At 54.3% G+C, this 19578-nt stretch overlaps 1 protein-coding gene across 1 annotated transcript in view; it reads left to right on the top strand.

The window, feature by feature from the left end:
- ADCY3 (adenylate cyclase 3) overlaps positions 1-19578 on the top strand; it is a 75900-nt gene that overhangs the window by 34663 nt on the left and 21659 nt on the right. The window contains exon 3 of the mRNA XM_032866963.1: positions 2243-2392. Coding sequence (XP_032722854.1) covers positions 2243-2392 — 150 coding nt within the window. The remainder of the gene's footprint in view (positions 1-2242; positions 2393-19578) is intronic.

Raw genomic sequence — 19578 nt, 5'->3', positions numbered from 1 at the left:
CATGACAACAGTAATCCTGACACAGCCTCAGCGAAGTACGCTTCACAGAGTCTGTTCCATCCACCGTGCCAGGTGGTCGGCTGAGCCTGTTGCGGGGCAAAGAGACCCCTGAGCATGAAGCTCTGTCCCTGGCCCGGTATGGCAGCCCAGGCTAGTTGTGGCTGGGACCCAAGACGAGCCTATGGCTCCAGGGAAGCTTGCCTTGTCTGGGGCCTCTGGTTCGGAGTCATGGACACTGGTAGCTGTGGGGCCCAGACATGTGACTCCTGATGTGCAGCTACTCCCCTGACCTCTAGGACCCAGAGCCCTGTAAGGCCGGAGACCCTCGGCCTTGGTGACTGCTGTATCTGGACCCCGCGTGGGCTCTGGCAAAGTGCGACCTCTCGATGAGGATGTGTGAGGTACAGCCAGACCTTGTTGACTGGCTTCCTGTACCATGAACTTGGGGCTGGGCAGATGTCCAAAGATATACTGCCTTGGAAATACAGGTAGCCTCTGGGCTGGTAGAAGGTGCTGGACCTCAGGCCAAGACTGGCTTTCAGACTCAGCATGGTCTGTGTGATTTGCTTGGACCCAACGGAAACTGGTGGCTCTTTGGACTCTTGGGTATTTAGTAAGTAGCCTGCGGCCATACGGATACTGAGCGCTCAGGTGGGAATGGTCTGTCATGCCCAAGCAGAAGAGCAGGAGACGTCCCATGGGACTTTGAAGTTGCCCACCCGCCACATGAATGGTGTGGGCAATCGGGGCTGCCCAGACCCAAAAACACAGGAAGATGGTAGTTGCTGGAACCAGCCACCGAAGGAGCTTGGGACATCTGCGTTTGATGACCAGTAGCAACACACACGTCACCTACTAACAAGTTCACTACTCAGCAGGCCTTTGCTGAGTGCCCAGGCCTGCAGGAACGTTCTGCTGGGGACTGATCAGCCCTGGTGAAACAGAAGTGGGAATATGGCGCAACCAAGAGTCCCCAGGACATTCACGTCAGAGTTAACCTCTCTTATTGTCTATTAAACCATCTTGTTCAAGAATCTAAAATTGATGTTCCTGCGTTTTTCACCTATTCAGAAAATTTGGAAAACGCGATACTTCACTAGGAGAACTTTTCTCTCCGAGGGGTCAGAAATGATGAACCTTTGTCACCCTACCCACATCTCAGTTACAAACTTCTGCCTGAAGAGCCACACCCTTCAGAGATGGGGTCAGGCCTCCCCTGGCGGGAATCAGGGAGCCCAGGTGGGGAGGATGTGAGCCGCCCTCCCAGGGGACGTGGGAGGAGCCCGACCTGGAAATGGGTCTCGTGGGAGCTGGAGAAGCGGTACAGCGAGAACCTGGGCCAGCCCTAGATGGGACCCAGTCAGGGTCAAAAGCCGTGGCCATTTGCACAAGCACTAGGAAATCGGATGTGGTTTGTATGTTCGGGTCCAGAGCCAAGGTTGCCTCTGAGAGGAGGCAGTCAGGTCTGCGATCCCAGTAGCCTGTGGAAGGCTGGGGACCACAGGCACCAGGGGGAGCCTGCAGGGGGCCAAGGAGGGAGGAATAGACTCGCAATGCCCCAAGGAGGCCTTTGTGCCACTGTACTGAGCTTGCACAACAGGAGTCTGGCCCCACAGTTGCCCTTTCCCTTTCCCGTAGCTTCCTCATGGCACCCGGGTACTGGGACTGGCAGGTGGGCTGGCTGAGGGGGTGCATGTGAAGCCCAGCCCCCTCCACACCTGCAGCCCACATATAAGGTCTTGTGATGACTGCGGGTCGGCCCGGGGCGGCTGCCTGTCCCTTGTGACCTTCCATACAACTCGCAGCTTTTAGAGTCATACGCTCCTGGCTGGTGGATCTGGGGTTTGGACCCTCTCCAGCCCTGCTAATCATCGCAGCAGCTTAGGGTACCTACTCCATCCTCAGCAAGTGCTGGTTGAACAAATGAGTATGTGAATGAATGAATGAATGAATGAACTGGTAGCGGAGGGACCTCACAGGTGGACAGGACTGGCCAGTTTAGCGTGGTATGAAGCAGGAGGGGAGAGCAGCCCTTCGACCAGTCTTCCAGGCCTGGGCCTCACCCACCGGTGGCAAGTGGGGCAGGGTCTGTTCCCGGGAGCCAAATAGGCTCGCTGGGGTCCCCCATGGGCACCGTGCAGCTTGGGAGTTGATTTTTGTTACCCCTGCGCCACCTCCCCTCCGTCCCTCCTCCTGAGCCTACGCCTTCATCATTGTCCTTTTCTCTCCTTGGGGGGCACAGATCCTGGCCAACGTCTTCCTCTACCTGTGCGCCATCGTCGTGGGCATCATGTCCTACTACATGGCGGACCGCAAGCACCGCAAGGCCTTCCTGGAGGCCCGCCAGTCGCTGGAGGTGAAGATGAACCTGGAGGAGCAGAGCCAGCAGCAGGCGAGTCTCCTTCGGGGTGGCCTCGAGCCTGGAGCTGGTGGGGGGGGTGGACCAGGGCGGGACCCGGCGGGGGTGGGGGGGTCAGAGTTTACTGCCAGGGTCAGGGGTTGGCAGCCTCCCGGGCCTCTCGCCCCCAGAGAGCTCCTCCTGACGTCAGGGAGTTTCTCTCGCTGGAACCTCCCTCCTCTCTCCTCCTCCGTGCTTGACCTAAACCTCCCCTCCGTCTGTGTTATTTCCCCTGTAATTTAAAACTTTGTAAAGAACTGCATCAACCCAAGCAGTCACCAGAGACTTCCTGTGTTCCTCTCACAGGCTAAAAAGTTCTGTGTGTTTCTTTTGAATACTTTTCCCCTCGGGGCTTCACCTCCTCTGCTGCCCTTTCTGGTTCTCTGGCCCACTGGCTGTGCGCACCTGCCGTGGGCTGGCCGGTGCTGGGGTCTCTGCTGCTGCGGTGGGCCCATCCGTAGCTGGGGGCCTTGCCCGTGAGGCCCCCCAGCCTGCTCCCCTCCACCCAGGGTGCTCAGTTTCCTTTGGGCTCAGGGCAGGTTCCTATTTCCTTCTCCTTCTAAGTCATTGATGAAGAAGTAAAACCAGCCCAAACCCGGGGGACCCCGCTGTTTACATTTTTCCATGGAGAGAAGTGCCTGCTGTCCCCGCTCTCTGTTTACTGGCTTTACTCCAGCCTGACCCACCCGGTTCTCATGTGATTCAGTCGTTTAAATAGTTTCTGGTCTGGATTCATCTCAAATGCCTTTCGAAGGTCTGTAGAAGTTACATCTGCCACCTTTCTGTTACCCATAGGTTTGTTTCCCCCTAACAGACTCAATAGGTTGAAAATACAGGATTCTCTGGGCTGGGAACCATGTCATTTTGGGCTCAGGTGGTACTCTTGGCTCTGGATTCGCTGAAATTGTTGTTTTCGCAGACCCTGCCACTCAGGTGGACAGAGCCATAGTTTTGGGGGGCCATTCTGGAAGGCTTGCTGGGGAGCCCCGTGGGTGGGCCTCACCCTCTCTCGATGGTGCTCTTCAAAGGCACACACTGAGTCGTTGGCTGAGTCCCGAGGATGTGTTTTGTCTGTTTACCAGGGATTGCTAGAAGCTTCTGAGCTGGGCCTGGGGGCCAGCTTCTTCAGAAGACAGGTTTTAGAAGAGAAGTCTCCCCAGCCTCCATTACCACAAAGGGCCAAGTTCAAGCTGAGCAGCTCACTGTGTGTGTCTCCTTCTCCCATCCCTGTATCCCGTGGTTCCCCAGGAGCTGCTCCTGCTTGCTTGGATGTAAAGAATCCCACTGTACCGGCTTTATGGAATCTCTTGAAAGGTGTTTTTCAGTTTCTGGCTTTTATGCTGTCTTGTCTATCTTTGCATCTCTTCTCTCCTACTGTGGAGGCATCCCACTGGGTTCTCGACGTTAAAAACCGCTTGTGTCCCCGCTCAGCTAGGTCAGGAGTTTTTGTCCCTAGTACTTGTGCAGTTTCCAGCATCCCTGTTCATCTTGTCTGTCTCACAGCGTGTAATCGGCATAACCCAGGACATCTTCAGTCACAGCCCACAGTGCCTGGGTGGGGGGGCTGCTCCTGGGGTGCTGAGGAAGGTCCTGTGTCTCCCCTGGATCTGTTATCCTCTGTAGAGATAATTTGGACAAGCTGCCCACCTCTCGCAGCCTTGCTTTCCTCGTCTGCAAAACAGGGGTGTTGTTACTTGTGGGGTTCCCTGCAGGTAGGAACCCGGCGGGAGTAGCCTGTAGAGCTTGGACATGCTGCTGATCAGGCTGCAGTGCATGGGCCACACAGTGCTTGGGCATTTTCTGATGTCCCCTCCAGGCAGGGTCAGCGTCAGGAGCCTGGGGACCACGCGCTCTAGGACTCCCGCATGCCACGTGGCAGCCAGGGGGCGCTGCAGCCTGTCTGGGCCCACTGCTGTTCCACGTTGTTGCCTGCCCAGGGCCGCAACTGCAGAGCAGAGCCTGGTTGGAAGAGTGGGAGGTCCAGGGAGGCAGAAGGGAGGTGGGGGGGAGGGGAGGAGACACACAAACCTACATCCCCAGGCCAAGCTGGGACAACACAGGTGCCTGTAAATGCCCATCACGAGGAATGAATTTGGCTCGCCCAGCTCTAGCCCCAGTGTGACCTTGGGACAGCATCTTCCCCCTTTTGGGCCTCAGTTTCCCTATGTGTGAAGCGTACATGAGAATAAAACCTTTGGTGAAGATGGGATAACATGCGTGAATCCCTCTGGAAATGAGGAAAGCACTGTCCCCTTCAGGAGGGACAGAATTCTGCAGCCCCCCAGCACCACTGTGCCTTGCAGTTGGCTCATGTTTCCCTTAGGACTCTTGTGGCTGTGCATGAAAGAGAGCTGCTTGCATTTTTGCTTTCCTCCATTGTCCTTGGCAGGTTTGGGCATCGTGGACTTAGGAACTAATTTGAAAAGTGTTTCCTTTTTTTTTAACCTGGGAGAGCTTGAAGAATGTACAGGTCCTTTACAGGATTAAAAGGACTCACCAGTGAGGCCCCGTGGCTCAGGAGTTTCCTTTATGACACTCCGTTTCCTTCACAAGTACAAAGTTTTTGGTTTTTTGGTTTTTTGTGTAAGTTATAGAATGCTTTTGTTTTTTCAGGAACTCATCCATTTCATATATATATGTCGCATTTTTGACATGTTTATTCTCTATCTTTGTGGGATTTGTAGTGATGTTCCTTTTTCATTATTGGTGTTGGTAGTTTGTACCTTCTGGTTTTTATTTGTCCTTAATCTGTCTTAGTTGAGGGTTATTAATGTTTGGGCCTTTTCGGTGAACCACCTTTTTGTTGCTTTTTTTGTACACTTCTATAATTAGTTGTTTTTGACTTTGATTTTCTTCTGCTTTCTTCAGGGTTAACATCATGTTCTTTTTTACCTTCTCAAGAAGGAATTTAGCAAATTAATTTTAGCGTATTTATTTTCTAAAACATGCACCAGATGCTATAGATTTCCCTCATTACTTGTTTTCTCTTTCTTCTACAAATTTTGATATGTCTTAATTTCCATCAAGGTATCTTTGATCCACAGGCTATTTGAGAGGACATTAATTAATTTGCAAAGATCCAGGGAATTTTTAAGGTCATTTTTTCATTACTGATTTTTAGTTTACTTCTGGTGTAGTCAGAGAACATACTCTGTATGATTTCAGTCCTTTGGAATCTGTCGGAACTTTATTTTTGACGTTGCATTTTTTGATTGACTTTGATGTACTTAAGGATGACATGTATTTTGCAAAATGCATCAAAATATCTTTCAGCAATGACATAATGTCGGTACGTGTCAATCGTGCATTTTCATCTACTCCAAACTAGTACTTTTACCTTTTTGGTCACAGTGCAAGGACCTCACAACGCTCAATTCCCCCTCCCCCAGACTTTCTGGCAATTGTAATATATTTTAACTCCACATATATCTGAAGCCCCATCAGATGGTATGACCACATCTTCCACAGCAAATAGCCAGGGCGCACACTTGCCCCCATTCGGCCCTCTCAGATGCTCTCTTGTTTCTTCTTTTTTGTGCTTCCATCTTCTTGAAGAATTCCCTTTAGTGTCACTTTTCTTGAAGGTCTGTCGGTGGTAAATTCTCTCCATTTCTAATTGCCTAGAAATGTGTCCATTTTGCTTTCAGTTTTGAAGTTCACTTCTCAGAGGGAGAATTCTAGGTTGACTCTGCTTTACTCTGAGCCCTTTGAAGGTGTCTTTCTGATATCCTGTGGCTTCCACTATTTTCGTTGAAATGCCAGCTGTCAGACACACGCTGCTCCTCTTGAAGTAATGCAGTAGTTTTTCCCTCTGGTTGCTTTTATAATTTTCTTTGGTGTCCACAGTTTCCTAAGGATGAGCTTAGCACTTTTCTTTACAGCTGCTCTGCCTGGTATTTAAAGAGCTCCTTGAATTGATGGCTTGAGGTTTTTCGTCAGTTTTGAAATTTTCAGCCAGTATCTTTTTGCTTCATTCTGTCCTTTCCTTCCAGGACTCTAGGTGTCCTTATTAGACATTTTTACCATGTTCCATGAATCTCTCTCTCTCTCTCCTTTTTTATTCCCCTGAATCATCTTCTTCTTTTTTTTTTTTTCTGGGCTCCAGACTGAATATTTTTACTGACCTAACTTCTGGGTTACTAATCCTTTTATCTGCTTTATTAAATCAATGCTTGAGCTCCTCTGTTGAATTCTTAATTTCACTATTCTTTTATTTCTAGAACTTCCACTTGATTTAAAACGAAACAAAGCAGAACAGATTCCAGTTCTCCGGTTAAGTTCTGTGTGTTGTCATCTCTTCTTTGGAACATATGGAACATTTCAAAGTCTCTGACAACTGTGATGTCTGACAGACCAATGGGTCTGCCTTTCCCTCTTGATTTTTGGTTTTTCCCTATTGACTTTTGCCTCTTGGGGCATTCTGGACTTTTTTTTTTTCTTTAAATGCTGGATAAATTAAATGCTGAATGTCATGTACAGAGAGTAGTCATGGCTGTGGTGAATATGTTTCTCCTGAGAGGATTTACATCTCTTGTAGCTCATCTTGGTCCAGAGTGGGGACGAGAAGATTTAGGGCTGGGTTTTGGTCTGAGAGCAGGTTTCTCTTTGTGCCTCCTCTTGGGAAAGAGTCCTTCAGGGGTTTTAAGTCAAAGGCTGTTTCCACTCTTGAGGGGCCCCGAACTCCCAGCACTGAGAGACTGCCCAGACTCCCCTTTGACTTCAGCCTCTCCGCTGTCACTTTCTGCTTGGGTGCTCGGTCTCTCTCACCTCCTGTAGCTTGGGGGTCGGCAGATGCTTCAAGAAGGTGTGTGTAGAGAAAGGCTCTCTCCTCTCCAGGACCTCGCCCCTCTGTTCCGCCTTGGAACCCTAGCTCAGCAATCCTTGTCTCTCCAGCCCCTCGAAAGCGTATAGCCCTCGCTCTCTGGCCGGCCTCCAAACCCTGACCTTAAGGACAAAAAGGGGCAGAGTGTGTCGACCTCACTGAAAGGTGTTTCCCTGCCCTCAGAACCTTGTCCCTTCTCATCCTAGCTCCCTGTGTGGTTTCCCATGGTCTTCAGATAGCTGTCTTATCCAGCATTTCTGGATGGTCTTGGCTGAAGCGTTGATCTGGTGTAAGCACCTCTATAATAGCAAGAAGCAAAAGTTGGACGTCCTCTTCAATGCCTTGAAGTTAAATTTTAAGTAGCTCAAAGTGTACATGGTATAAAATTATGAAGGTGTGAAAAAGGTTATTCCGTGGAAAGTAAGGTTCCCTGCATGGCCATCCACTTCACCACCCCTCAGACCTCCACCGTCATGTCTTGTAGACCCTTTCAGGATTCCAGTTACTTCCAAATCTGGGGTACAGACTTTGCACACACAGGCAAGTAGTATACCCCTCTCCCGCCCCAGGTCTTTTACCTGCTGTCTTCTAGAGAGTTCTGCGGTGACATTGCATTGCCTTATCCTTGTAAACGACTATATCATATTCCGTGATTGAGAAGTAATGTTTACTTAACTGGGCTTCCAAGTGTACTGTTCTCAGTGGCATTGAGTTCATGGTGCTGTGTGCAACCTTCACTGCTGTTCATTTCCAGAACTTTTTTATCATCTCAGACCGAAACTCTGTGGCCATGAAACACTAGCTGCTCCCTCTTCCTTTCCCCTGGCTGCCACCATCCTACTTTCCGTCTCTACGAGTTTCCCTTTTCTCGGTACCGCACATCGGTGGCATCACGTCCGTCTGTGACCAGCTTCTCATTCTTTGCACAACGTCTCCAGAATTGATCTGTGGTGCCACACGTGGCGGGACGTCCTTCCCTTTCAAGGCCCAGTAATGTTCTGTTGCCTGTACACACCACATCAGTGTATCCCCTCGTTTGCGGATGCCCAGTTGGGTTGTTTCCCCTCCCAGCTGTGGGGAATCGTGCTGCTGTGAACATGGGTGGACGCCGACCTGTTTGACTCTCTGCTCTCAATTCTTTGGGGGTGTAAACCCAGAGGTAGAATTAACGGCTCATGTGGTAGTTCTAGGTAGTAGTTCTCATTTTTTAGGAAACCAGGCACATTCATGGTTAATGTTGAGAAATATTACTGAACTGTCTCATATAGGGGTTCAAAGAATTTACACTCCTCCCAGCAGTGAACAAGAATGCACTTGGGCGGTTAAATCTTCCTTGTTTATTGAGAAAATGCTGCTTTGATATGGGGTCGCAGCAGCTCCTCCAGAAATGCCTGTTTGAAAACCCCAGTGGCAGGGCGGGGGCCCCAAGGAGGTTGTGGCGTCCCGTGAGCTCTTTCCTGCTGAGGACTCATTTGGCTCAAGTCATGGGCCAGGTAGACTGAGGCTAGGAAGAGCTTTCCTGGTCTGTATATTTTAGCATAGATTGTAGACCATTTGGTAAATGCAGACAAGTATAAAGAAAAAAAACACTGACCGAGGATTATCCCTACCAGTCTTTTTTTCTTCCTCTGTGTTTTGAGAGTGTCCTCAGCATGTTTTCCTGATTATAGAAGTAACATGTTATTCTCGTAGATAGCTGGTAAGGATAGCGGCTAAGAACCAGCTGTCCGAGTGTGGACGCCTGCGTCACATGGGTACTGTGGATGCCGAACGGAGAGTCTGTTTTGCACGGTGCACCTGGGCTGTCTCCTATCAGATGGTTGTTGTCAGATAAAAATCTGAAGATAGAAGCATAGAAAAGACCACCCAAACTTCCCATCCTTTGGGTGTTTGGGAAATATTTAAAAATAACTTTAGGCATGGCTGGGTGGCTCAGTCTTGGACGTCTGCCTTCGGCTCAGGTCACGATCGCAGGGTCCTGGGATGGAGCTCTGCATTGGGCTCTCTTCTCAGTGGGAAGGCTGCTTCTCCCTCTCCCACTCCCCCTGCTTGTTTTCCCTCTCTCGCCGTCTCTCTCTCTGTCAAATAAATAAATAAAATCTTAAAAAAAAAAAAACCTTAAAAACTACAATGTGATAAGTTGTTCTCTGCTAGAAAAGGTCTTAAAACTTTCCAAATTTGCTTTTTTTTTCTTTTTTCCTTTTTATGGAGGTGAAATTCTTGTACCATCGAGTTAACCATATGAAAGGGTGCCGTTGAACACCTTCCCAAGGCTGTGCAGGCACCATATCTAGTTCTAAAACATGTTCATCACTCTGAAAGAAAACCCCATACCCAAGCCTGATCTTCAAAACCGCACGGAAAGGCACTGCGTGAGCGTCAGACCAGCCCCGAGCAGCTGGTTGCTTTCCTTGCCTGTAAGGACTGAGTCCTGAGGTCCTCGCACACACCTGCCGTTCTGTGTGCGCCTCTCCCTGGGACCGACCCCAGGATCTGAAGCCTGCACCACAGGCGGGCCCCGCTGATGAACTTGGCCCTGGGATTTGTGTCCGTTACTTCCTCCAGCATTTTCTGGGGAGAAGTGAGACCCGGCTTTCCCACCTCCTCGCCTTGTGATGTTGGCACTCTGTTTGGTCTTCACATTTCTGCAAAAGTGAGATTAAAGATAATGCCGTTGTCATGGGGTTGTCTGGAAATCGCTGAAGTAAGAACATGGAGATGGGTCTAGAGACTGCGAAGCCCTTTCATGCTATTAGCTGCTGTCGCGCCGGCTCCTGCCTTGGGGACATTGGCTGGGGAAGGGGCCCCAGGTAGGATGGGACCCGGCTGCCTCCCTCCCTGGGTGGCAGGGCCGACCTGACATCTGGGAAGGTTGGCTGAGTGCAGGTGAGGAGGAAAGGTCAGCAATCTCATGTCGCTGTCCTCCCACGAGGACCTCTGGTGAGAATAAAAATGAGATTGTAGGGGCACTTGGGTGGCTCAGTGGTTTAGGTCAGCTCAGGTCATGATCCTAGGGTCCTGGGATTGAGCCCCACATCGCACTGGGCTCTCTGCTCAGCAGGGAGCCTGCTTCCCCCTCTCTCTGCCTGCCTCTCTGCCTACTCGTGATCTCTGTCAAATAAATAAATAAAATCTTTAAAAAAAAAAATGAGATCGTAGATGTGAAAATGCTAGAAAGGGCTGCAGAAAGTCCGGGAAGCTGGTTTGGTTGTGGCTCCCGTGCGAGGAGCTGTCTGAGGTCTGGGCCTCTGTGGTCCCTCACAGTTTAGATGCCTTGGTGAAAAATTCCCAATTAAAAATACGCTCAGTAGATCCTTTGCAGAGGAGCCTTCATTTCAGAATTGAGTAGATCATGGTTCATGTCTCACTTTGGATTTTGTCGACGTGTATTTATCTTGTTTTCTAAGCCTTGCCAGGGGTGGGGGGGGGGGAGCAGCGTGTGCACCGACGGGGGAGCTCCCTGGCAGCTGGGCGGCCTCCAGCAGGACGGTGGCCTCTCTGGGCCTCCTCCCCTTCCTCAGCCGGGCTGAGGGGATCCCATCCCAGCTCCTCTGATTCTGTTTTCCTTGCCCCTGTCACCTGGGAGGTCGTACTCTCCTTCATGAAGATGGCCAGCGTCCTGCTGGTAATGGCAGGTGACCCCTGACAGTGGGCCCCCTCGCCCCCACCCCCACCTCTGGAAGGTGCAGAGCAGCCCCGGGCCTTGGTGTGCAGGCTTCCCCTTCCGCTTTGGCACCAAAGTGGGCATGTCCGTGTTGTGAGAAGGAGTGGGATGGGGGTTCTCAGATTCTAGTCGCCCGGTTGCAGCAGCCTCCCTGACCCCAGTCTCCTGTCTGTAGGATGGGGTTAGGGGGGTCATGACTGCCCTGAGGTCGTCGGGAGCCGGAGTTCTGGGATGGCACCTCTGGCAGGCATGGGGCACTCTTTCTGCTGAGCACCTGTCCCACTGTGGAGGCAGCCCCTGCATCAGCCTGGGGCACGGGGCCATAGGATGGACTTGGGGCCTCGCTCCCACCTCCCCAGCTCCAGGAGCCTGTTAGGGTAGAGCAGGGAGCCCAGAGGACTGGAGGACTGGCGTTGTTTTTCTGTATTCCCATGTGGCCATACTCCAGGGTGTGCTTGGGGACCTCGAGGGTTGCTAAGTGGCCCAACCGCGGTGTGGCAACGGCAGGCCGACAGGAAACCTGCGCAGCACATACCCGTCGCCAGGTGCAAACGACAGGATTCTGAGCTTCTCTGGATCTCACACTCAGAATTAACTTCCCAGGGAGTGGGACAAGGTTGGAGGAGGACGCCAGGGAGGATGGAGGGATGACAGGATGTGGCAGCGGCAAGCGTTTCCTTTAGACCATGTTCTAGTAGACGGGCGGGCCTGTCCTTACTCAGGGAAGGGAGGACTGCCCCGGACCCCGCCCATCAGAAGGGAGGAGGGAGAGCCCAGGGCTGACTGCGCAGGGTTGGTTCTAGGTCAGAGAAGCATCCGCTGGCCTCAGGGAGGGCCAGGGGGCCAGGTCATCTTCGTCTGGGGCACCCTGGGAGCGTGGTGTGGGTGGTTTCCATGTAGCCCCTGGGGGCATGTGCAGGACAGAACAGCCCCTTCTCTCTGCTTTTCCTTCTACTTAAAGCCAACACCCAGGGTCACTGTGACCAGGGGGTGGCGTTTCTTCTTCATGCTGGAGTCTTTCCTCCAGGGGGTGACCTTCTGCCTTGACGTCTTAGAGGGAAGAACCACCTGTTCACCGGGAAAGTCACAGACTTCTCTCCTGGGAGCCCCAGAGCTTGGGACTCTGGAGTGCTGTCATTTCGTAAGCTCCGCTGCTTGTCTTCTGGAATGGCCCTCCTCACTGACCTCTGCCCACGCCTCACGAGAGGCTGGCTGGGGAGAGGGAAGTCAGGGCAGGAGAGAGACACACAGACATAGAGCAAGAAAGACACACAGAGACCAGCTACCTCTTGCCCTGGGGTTGGGGCATCTGGTGTCCCTCCTTAACAGGCTGGCTGTTGTCCTGGCAACAGTGAGGTTGGGGCTGGGGACCTGCCTTCCGGGGAGCCGCTGGGCAGGGGTGGGGGGGGCAGGTGCGGGATGGGAGGAACATGGTCCCAGCAGCTGTGCCTCTAGCTCCTCGTGTGGTGGCCCAGGGCCAGGCTGCTGTGCCATCAGCCCCTGATGTGGGCGGGACAGACCCATCAACCCTCAGAGAGCCACAGACGACCCTGCACCCCAACACCAGGCTCGAATATACTTGCCACCTGAACTTCCAGTGTATCAGATATTTTTAAGTTTTATTTCAGCCACGAGCATGTCTTGGTTTGAGAAAAGCCAGAAGGTGAGTTGCCTGGGGTATGAAGCAGAAATTCATGCTTCTGTGGGCTCCACCCCCCACCCCTTGGATTTCACAAAACGTTCTTCATTCTAACGTTTTAGGACTTAGCAGAATAAATCCACGTTTTAAATAATGCAAGGGACAAGCCCACAGAGGACAGGTTTTTCCCAAGCCATGGGGCCTCCCGGGGGCAGCTGGGCGGGCAGGCGTCTGCTGGGTCAGGCAGCCCAGGACTGAGTGTGGGCTGCGTGGCTCCTGAGCTGTGGCCAGGGGGCGGTGGGTGGTGGGGGTCAGAGCTGCAGTGCCTGCCCCCCCACCCCCCGCTGCGTGTGTGTCCCCGGTTTTAGCGACTACCATCCATATCCATGACCCGTGTGGCCGGGCTGTGCTGAGCCCCACCCTCTCACTGGCCAGGGGCCCAACGTTTTATTTCATCACAGCGTAGTTATTAGCAGGTTACTTTGTGTCGAGCCCTGGGCTGCGTTTTTACAGGATTACCTCCTTGAATCGTCCCGGCAAACCCATCAGAGAGGTGACACGCCTCCCTCCCGGCGGGGGCCTCTGTTTTGGGTACCGGCAGCTTCACGGGTGTCTTCTCTGGACTATGCCTGGTCTGTGGGGATCTGCTTCCTTTGAAGCAGAGGGGATGCTGTCGCTGATGACATGGCCTGGTGGTGACTTGTTGGTCTGGCGCCCCCTGTTCTGAGATTAAGCATGACGCTGCTTCCTTCTCGGAGCTGACAACTTGGGAGACTCTGGGGATGCTTTAAACTCCTTGCCTGGAGTTTAAAACATTTGTAATGCTTAAAAATTTGGACGTTCTCTTTAAAAACTTGTATACCCGACTGCCTTGGAAAATGGAAAGATACGAGAGCACAGGGCTCAGGAGTCAGACTTGCATTCACATCCTCGCTAGCCTCTTACTTGCCACATGACCTTGCGCCTCTTAATTATGCCATCGGAACCTCTTTGTGAAGTGGGAATGGAGTAAGCTTATTAAAAGGTCTAAAAGAGAGCATTTATCACACGAATATTGTGGGCCCTGTCCTTGGCGCTGGGATGTGGTTTTAAGCAGAACAGATTCTAGTGGGGAGACAAATATTAAATGAGCATATGCTATTAGCAGGTAGGAAGGTGGTGGTCAAAGCAGGGGACGAGCATAGGAGGCTTTCAGATAAAATAAGATTTGAGCAGAGACCGGAAGTCAGGGTGGGAGCTGTACAATGTTTAGGGAGAGGAAGCAGTAAGTGCCAAGGCCCTGAGGTAGGTTCACATGACATCATGGCAGTGGCTGCAGGTAGAGTAGAAGTAAGGGGAAGAGAGGGAGGAGGTGAGGCAGGGAGCGGATGGGGGTCAGTCCTGCAAGGTCTTGTAAGGACCGTAGCTTTCCCTTGAGGGAGATGGGAGACACTGGAGGGGGGGTAGGTTTGAAATGGATCCGTCTGGCTGCTGGTGGAGAAGAGCGAGCAGTGGAAGCAGGGCGACCAATTTGAAGCAATGCGGTAATTTTGGGGAGAGAGGATAGTGGCTCAGACGAGGATGGAGGGGATGAGGGGAACGATTCCGGATGTGTTTTGAAGGCAGAGCCAACAGGATTCACTGCTGAGTGACCTAGGAGGTGGGAGGGTGGGGAGTCCGTGATGGCGGTCAGGATTTGGGCCAGGAGGCAGTTGGAGGGGGAGGACGGTGAGAGGCCCAGCTTCGGTGGGGGGTGGAGAGTCCGTCTTTCTGACATCTAGGAGGAGAATTGATGGCACCCAGCTCATCTTGTGCCCTGCCTGCATGTTTGGGAAGCTGACTGGGCCAGGTCTGCATCTGCATCCTCTGGAGGGGCCCTCCAGGGGTGAGGAGGGGGGTTCTGTAAGACAGGACCTCAAGCTGGGGAGTCCAGCGAAAGTTGGCAACCAGACAGCCTGGGTCAGAAGGGCTGGAAGACGTGTGTTCAGACTTGCATTTGTAACGTGATGGTGTGGATTCTTGGGTGACTTTTCAAGAAGCTGGGTGGGTGCTGACCAGTGCACATTGGGGAGAATGGAGTCCGGATCCACGTGGAAGGGCAGAAGTGGGTCAGTGGGGGCTGAGTGCAGAGGTGAAGCAGGACACATGGTGGACGGAGTCCTGCCCAGAGCACTCATCACTCGTCACTTGCATGGGAGAGCCTGGGGCCGGAAGCCCAGCCAGCACTGGGCTGGGGCTGAGCAGAGGCCCAGAGAGTAAAAGAAGGGGGGAGCTGTGTTTGGGAAAAGCACTGGTAAGATTTACTGCTCCAATGGGAGGAGCAAAGGGAGCGAACCCAAACCACCACGACCCTCACAGGTGGAGAGCTGGTCTGTCAAACTCGAGGGAACCTTCACGCCCAGGTGGGCTGAGCAAGGACGGAAGCCCGTGGTTGTGCTCCCACTGCAGACATGGCAGGTCTTTCCCAGTGACAACAGATGTGGCCTCTGGGTCCTCCAGACATTGGCTCTCTGTTACCCAGAGTTGGCCTGTCAGCCGCACTTGCTTGCTACAGTGTCTAGAACTGCACTGATAGGGAAGTTACTAGTCATATGTGGCCATGTACATTTAAATTAATTAAAATTTAAAAATTAAGCATCAGTGCGTCTGTTGTATCAGCCACGTCTCCCGTGCCCAGTGGCTACAAGTGGCTCGTGGCTACCATCTTGGACAGCACAGACCACACAGCATTTGTTTGATTGCAGAAAGTTGGTGCTGTTCTCAAAGGTGACGGCTTGCCCCTTGGGCCATGGCTCCTAGTTGACAGCTCATTATCTTGCCAAACCTCTAAGGAGCACCTGCTCTGTGTCAAACACGCTGGGCGAGGGCTGCAGACACCACACACGTGGCTGTCTCTGGGCCCAAAGGGCGGTCTCCTGAGATGGCAGTCTCCGTTGCCCGCACGGTGGCCCCCATCTCTGGAGACTGTACAGGAGTCCAGGCAAGTGTCCCCTCTTCCGTTCTAGTAGGGTCAGGGTTCTGCACTGCCCCTGGGTCTGTGTGATTTCCGCACTGTCGCTGATGACATGGCCTGGTGGTGACTTATTGGTCTGGTGGCCCCCGTTCTGAGATTAAGCATGACGCTGCTTCCTTCTCGGAGTTGACAACTTGGGAGACTCTGGGGATGCTGTTTTCACATTCGAGGGACTTGTTTGAAGAGATGCCAGTCTTTGAGCTGCCTGTGAACGCCCACAGCCCTTGGCTGAAGACAGCAAAGCGCTCCGGCCCCGTGAGACCAGTCACTGGGGGAACCTGAGTGCCCAGGCCGTCGGACCTCTCGGGAGGACTGTTTACCTTTGACCTTGCCGGCATTTAGCTTGGGGACTTGCAGAGATGACCAGTGACTGTTCTTTGAGGGACATGGTGACCGTGTCTTTGGGTGGGGCAGCCCGTGCGGGTCCCTCGTCTATATGGTGGCTGTGCGCCCCGGGCACATGGCAGCTTGGGAGTTTCCCAATTTCACGCGTCGTGGCCCTTCGCCCTCTCTTTGGGGAGAGGTGAGCTGTATGGGCTCTTGCCTCCCGGGGCCGGCCAGGTCCTCCCGCTCCTTGTTTCTTTCCTTGTGCTGCCTCCTCTGCTCAGCTGGTCAGGACAGGTTGGGCACCTGTTGTGGTCCTTGGACGTTTCTTTGGCTTTCAAGTGGCCTGGGAGCTCCAAGAATCTGGAGAAATTAGGCCCAGAGCACATGTGTTTGTGGACAGCTGTGCATGTGCTCACAGCCTGTAATGGGTTGTAGTGAGGTATGTGTGTGTGTGTGTGTGCACGCGCACGACACACACAGAGGACACACACGGGTGTGCACAAGGACACAGCATGCAGACAGACTCTGTGCTTTCTTGATGCAGACGCTGCACACGTCTTGGTGCAGATGCCCCCAGCTACCGGGCGCTGCTGATTTCTCTCTCCCTTTTAAGTCTCCCTCCCTCCCTCCGCCCCTTGACAAGGATGTTGTAGAAACTTAGCCGCTCATCAGCCAAGCTCAGGTATCCACACCCCTGCAGGCCACATGCTGTAATCCACTTCCGAGTGCCTCCTCAGGGCCCCCAGGGATAGCAAGGGCCTCCTGCTTCTGTTTCAGTCCTGAGCCTCACAAAGGCGAGGCCTGGCCTGAGTCACTGCTGAGGAGAAGGGGGCGCGATTGGTTCCTTCCCAGAGCCTGGTGGAGGCCATACGGACCACCTGTCCCTGTCAGGAGTTCACGGCCCACCTGAGCAGTGCGGCAAATACCTGTTTACAGATCCCTGCCCGTGCCCGGGACACACACTGCACCCCAGGCCATCCCCACCCCACCCCACCTCCGCACAGTGCCCAGGGCGGGCTCTGGTTCTTCTCCGTGGAATCTGGGTCCCCAGAAAGTCTACTAGAAACTTTCAGGGCTTGTTCATTCTTTTGCTTCCTTTGGTTCTTTTCCCAGAGCAGGTCAAGGCCTTGACTTGGTGCACATTTCTAGGACAGCCCGCAAAGCACAGTGGGACTGGGGAGAGACCACGTGAGGCAACTGCCCACCTTCCCCATCTCTCTGCGTGGACCCATGTGGCAGGGCCCCTGGCCTCGGCCTGACAAGTCCGGCATGTCCCTGTCCCCTGGACCATGCTGTGGTTGGCCCCCTCTCGCAGCCTCCTTACCCGGCGTCCGGGACCAGAGCTCACTAGCTCTCCGGGCGGCATATTCCTTGTTTGAACTGCTTTGACTCGTAGAACATTTAGAAGTGACAGTCTGTTCCCCAAAGCCTTCCCTCTCCAGCTTCCTATCATGGGAACCTCCAGGCAAGCGCCATTCCTTCTCCACACGCTCAGGCCTGAAGGTTGTTCCGTGTCGCCTCTGGGTGGCTTCCCAGCCCCTCTGCCCACCTCTGATCCCTGGCCTCAGGCTCCTGCGCCGTGTGGTCCCTCCCCGATGAGGGCCCAGGTGAACAGTTACCTTGAGGAACTCTTTCCTCGAAGGCTTTTAAAGGGGCGCTTCCAAACCTTAATGTGGTCGCGAGCTACCTGAGGGCATCTGGGCCTCATGAGGAAGCGCCCTCGGGTGATGCTTGAGGCTGCCACTCGGAGGGCCAGATGGGGCTATGGGGCCTGAGGTCCTGAGGAATGGGCTCGTTGGAAGCAGGGACCTCCCGGAGCCCAGAGGTCCAGGGATTTGCCATAGATTTCTGCTCTCGCGGGTAGCGGTGTCAAACGATGCCACGTTTCCCCCATCCACTGGGACTCTTAACCTGTCCTAAACCTGTGGCCAGCTTCAAGGCCCAAAGGATTTTAGGCCTCATCTTTCTGAGGCACCTGATGTCTCCACACCCTCAGGAGCACTTCTCCACAAGTAACATAACAGCTGCAGTGTATTGAGCGCTTACTGTATACAGGCACTGTCCTTCATGCCCTACGGTGAGGAGTCACTTTTCCTCCTGCTTTACCGATGAGGAAACCAAGGCCAGGGACAGTGAGAGTCGTGTGGTGTCACCCCATGTGTCTCAGTGCCAGGGCCTGAACTGGGCCGTGGGGCCCAGAGCCCAAACTCTTCCTGGCCACGCGCTCCCGTCCCTACCAGCCCGGATTCCTGCCCCAGCGCTCGCCGCCTTCACCCCTCCAGACTCCGGCAGCTCCCCCCCAGGCCGCCCTGAGAGCTGGCGGGGCCCCAGGTCTCTGGCCTGTCCGGAAAAACCCCCCTTGTGGCCCCCGTTCTGCCCCAGCTGAGTGCTTGCTCCTGCCTGGGGTCAGTCTGGTTTCCGAAGGCCCCTCACCACGCGTGGGCAGCGGGCACAGGAACTGTGCCCCGTGCTCCTTCCTGGGCTCGGGGGGAGCCACGGCAGGGCACACCGGGCTGATTTTGGCCCCTCGTTCCTCGGCAATGGCGCCTCCCGGGGGGTGGTTAGCTGTGGGAGCCACATGGCTGTGGAAATGGGAGAAAGGTGGTAGTGGCCGTGGTGCTTCAGGCAAGAGCCGTGCCCCGCACGCTGGGCCGAGGGCCCGCCTGGTCCTTAGGGTGTGATTCGCCACAAGAAGGAGGGACAGGTGAGAGGGACTTCCTGTGGTGCAGGGGTGAGTGGGCCGGGGCTCTGGTCTGCAAACAGTCGTGGGAGCATAAGGGAGGGGCTGCCCCTACTGCACAGCCATCTTCTCCCAGAGCAGGTGAGGCCCCAGCCCTCTGCCTCATGGGGGGCCTCTGGCCTCAGGGTCCGCTGAGCACAACAGAGAACAAGAGCCAGTGGGACCCGCATCCTCCCAGGCCCTTGTGGAAGGCGGGGTCCCCCACTCCTGTGCCCACCAGGACCCACAGCCCCTGTTTCTCTGTGGTCCTGTGACGCCTGGACTGGCCCCAGGCGCTGAGGACGAGGAGCAGCTCTTGGTTTCCTGCCACCCCTGCACCAGCAGCCGCCGGCTAGACACGGTGCTCCTGGACCCCCCCCTCCCGCCTTGCCCCTCCCTGTCCGTCAACCTGGTCAGTAGCACGTGGTCTGGTCCCTCAGAATCACTCCAACACAGGGGACAGACCCAGACACACCTCTCCGTCCCTTCCCATTCCCGCCATGCCCCCCGCTTCTCCCAGGCTGCCCTCAGCTTTGCTGCCGCGCCCCACAGGCCTCCGGAGAGCCTCACCGTAGCCACACTTCCCGAAGCCGTTGACGCTTCTGAGCTTCCATCCCGCAAACCTCAGCTTGAGCCGCAGCCTCCGGTTTCTCCCCACCGTCCTTCACTGCCCCGCCTCGGGGGAGGCCGCGCACCCTTGTTGATGCGGCGCCTGGCCTTGGCTTCCCTGTCCGGCTTCACCTCCTCCTGGGGGTCTCCTGCCCCAGCTCCCAGCCCCGCAGCCGGCTCAGCCTCTGCCCACTGTGCGTCCCAAACCAGACCTGTCTGTCCCCTCACGTCTCTCTGCCTCTCTGGTCCTGACTCCTCAGACTAGCACCTTCCACCCAGAAGCCCAAGCCATGGGCCTATCCTGCCTGCTTGGTGCCGTCCCCAAACCCCCCTCTGCCTGGATCACAGCTGACTGGTCACCGTGCCCCGCCCCACCGTGTCTGCCCTGGTCCTTCTCTGCGGCTTTCG

The sequence above is a fragment of the Lontra canadensis genome, unplaced genomic scaffold, assembly GCF_010015895.1.
Source record: "Lontra canadensis isolate GAN:19392208 unplaced genomic scaffold, GSC_riverotter_1.0 scaffold32, whole genome shotgun sequence".
Taxonomy (NCBI): domain Eukaryota; kingdom Metazoa; phylum Chordata; class Mammalia; order Carnivora; family Mustelidae; genus Lontra; species Lontra canadensis.
The sequence above is the reverse complement of the archived record's forward strand: the minus strand, read 5'-3'. Positions and strand labels throughout refer to the sequence as shown.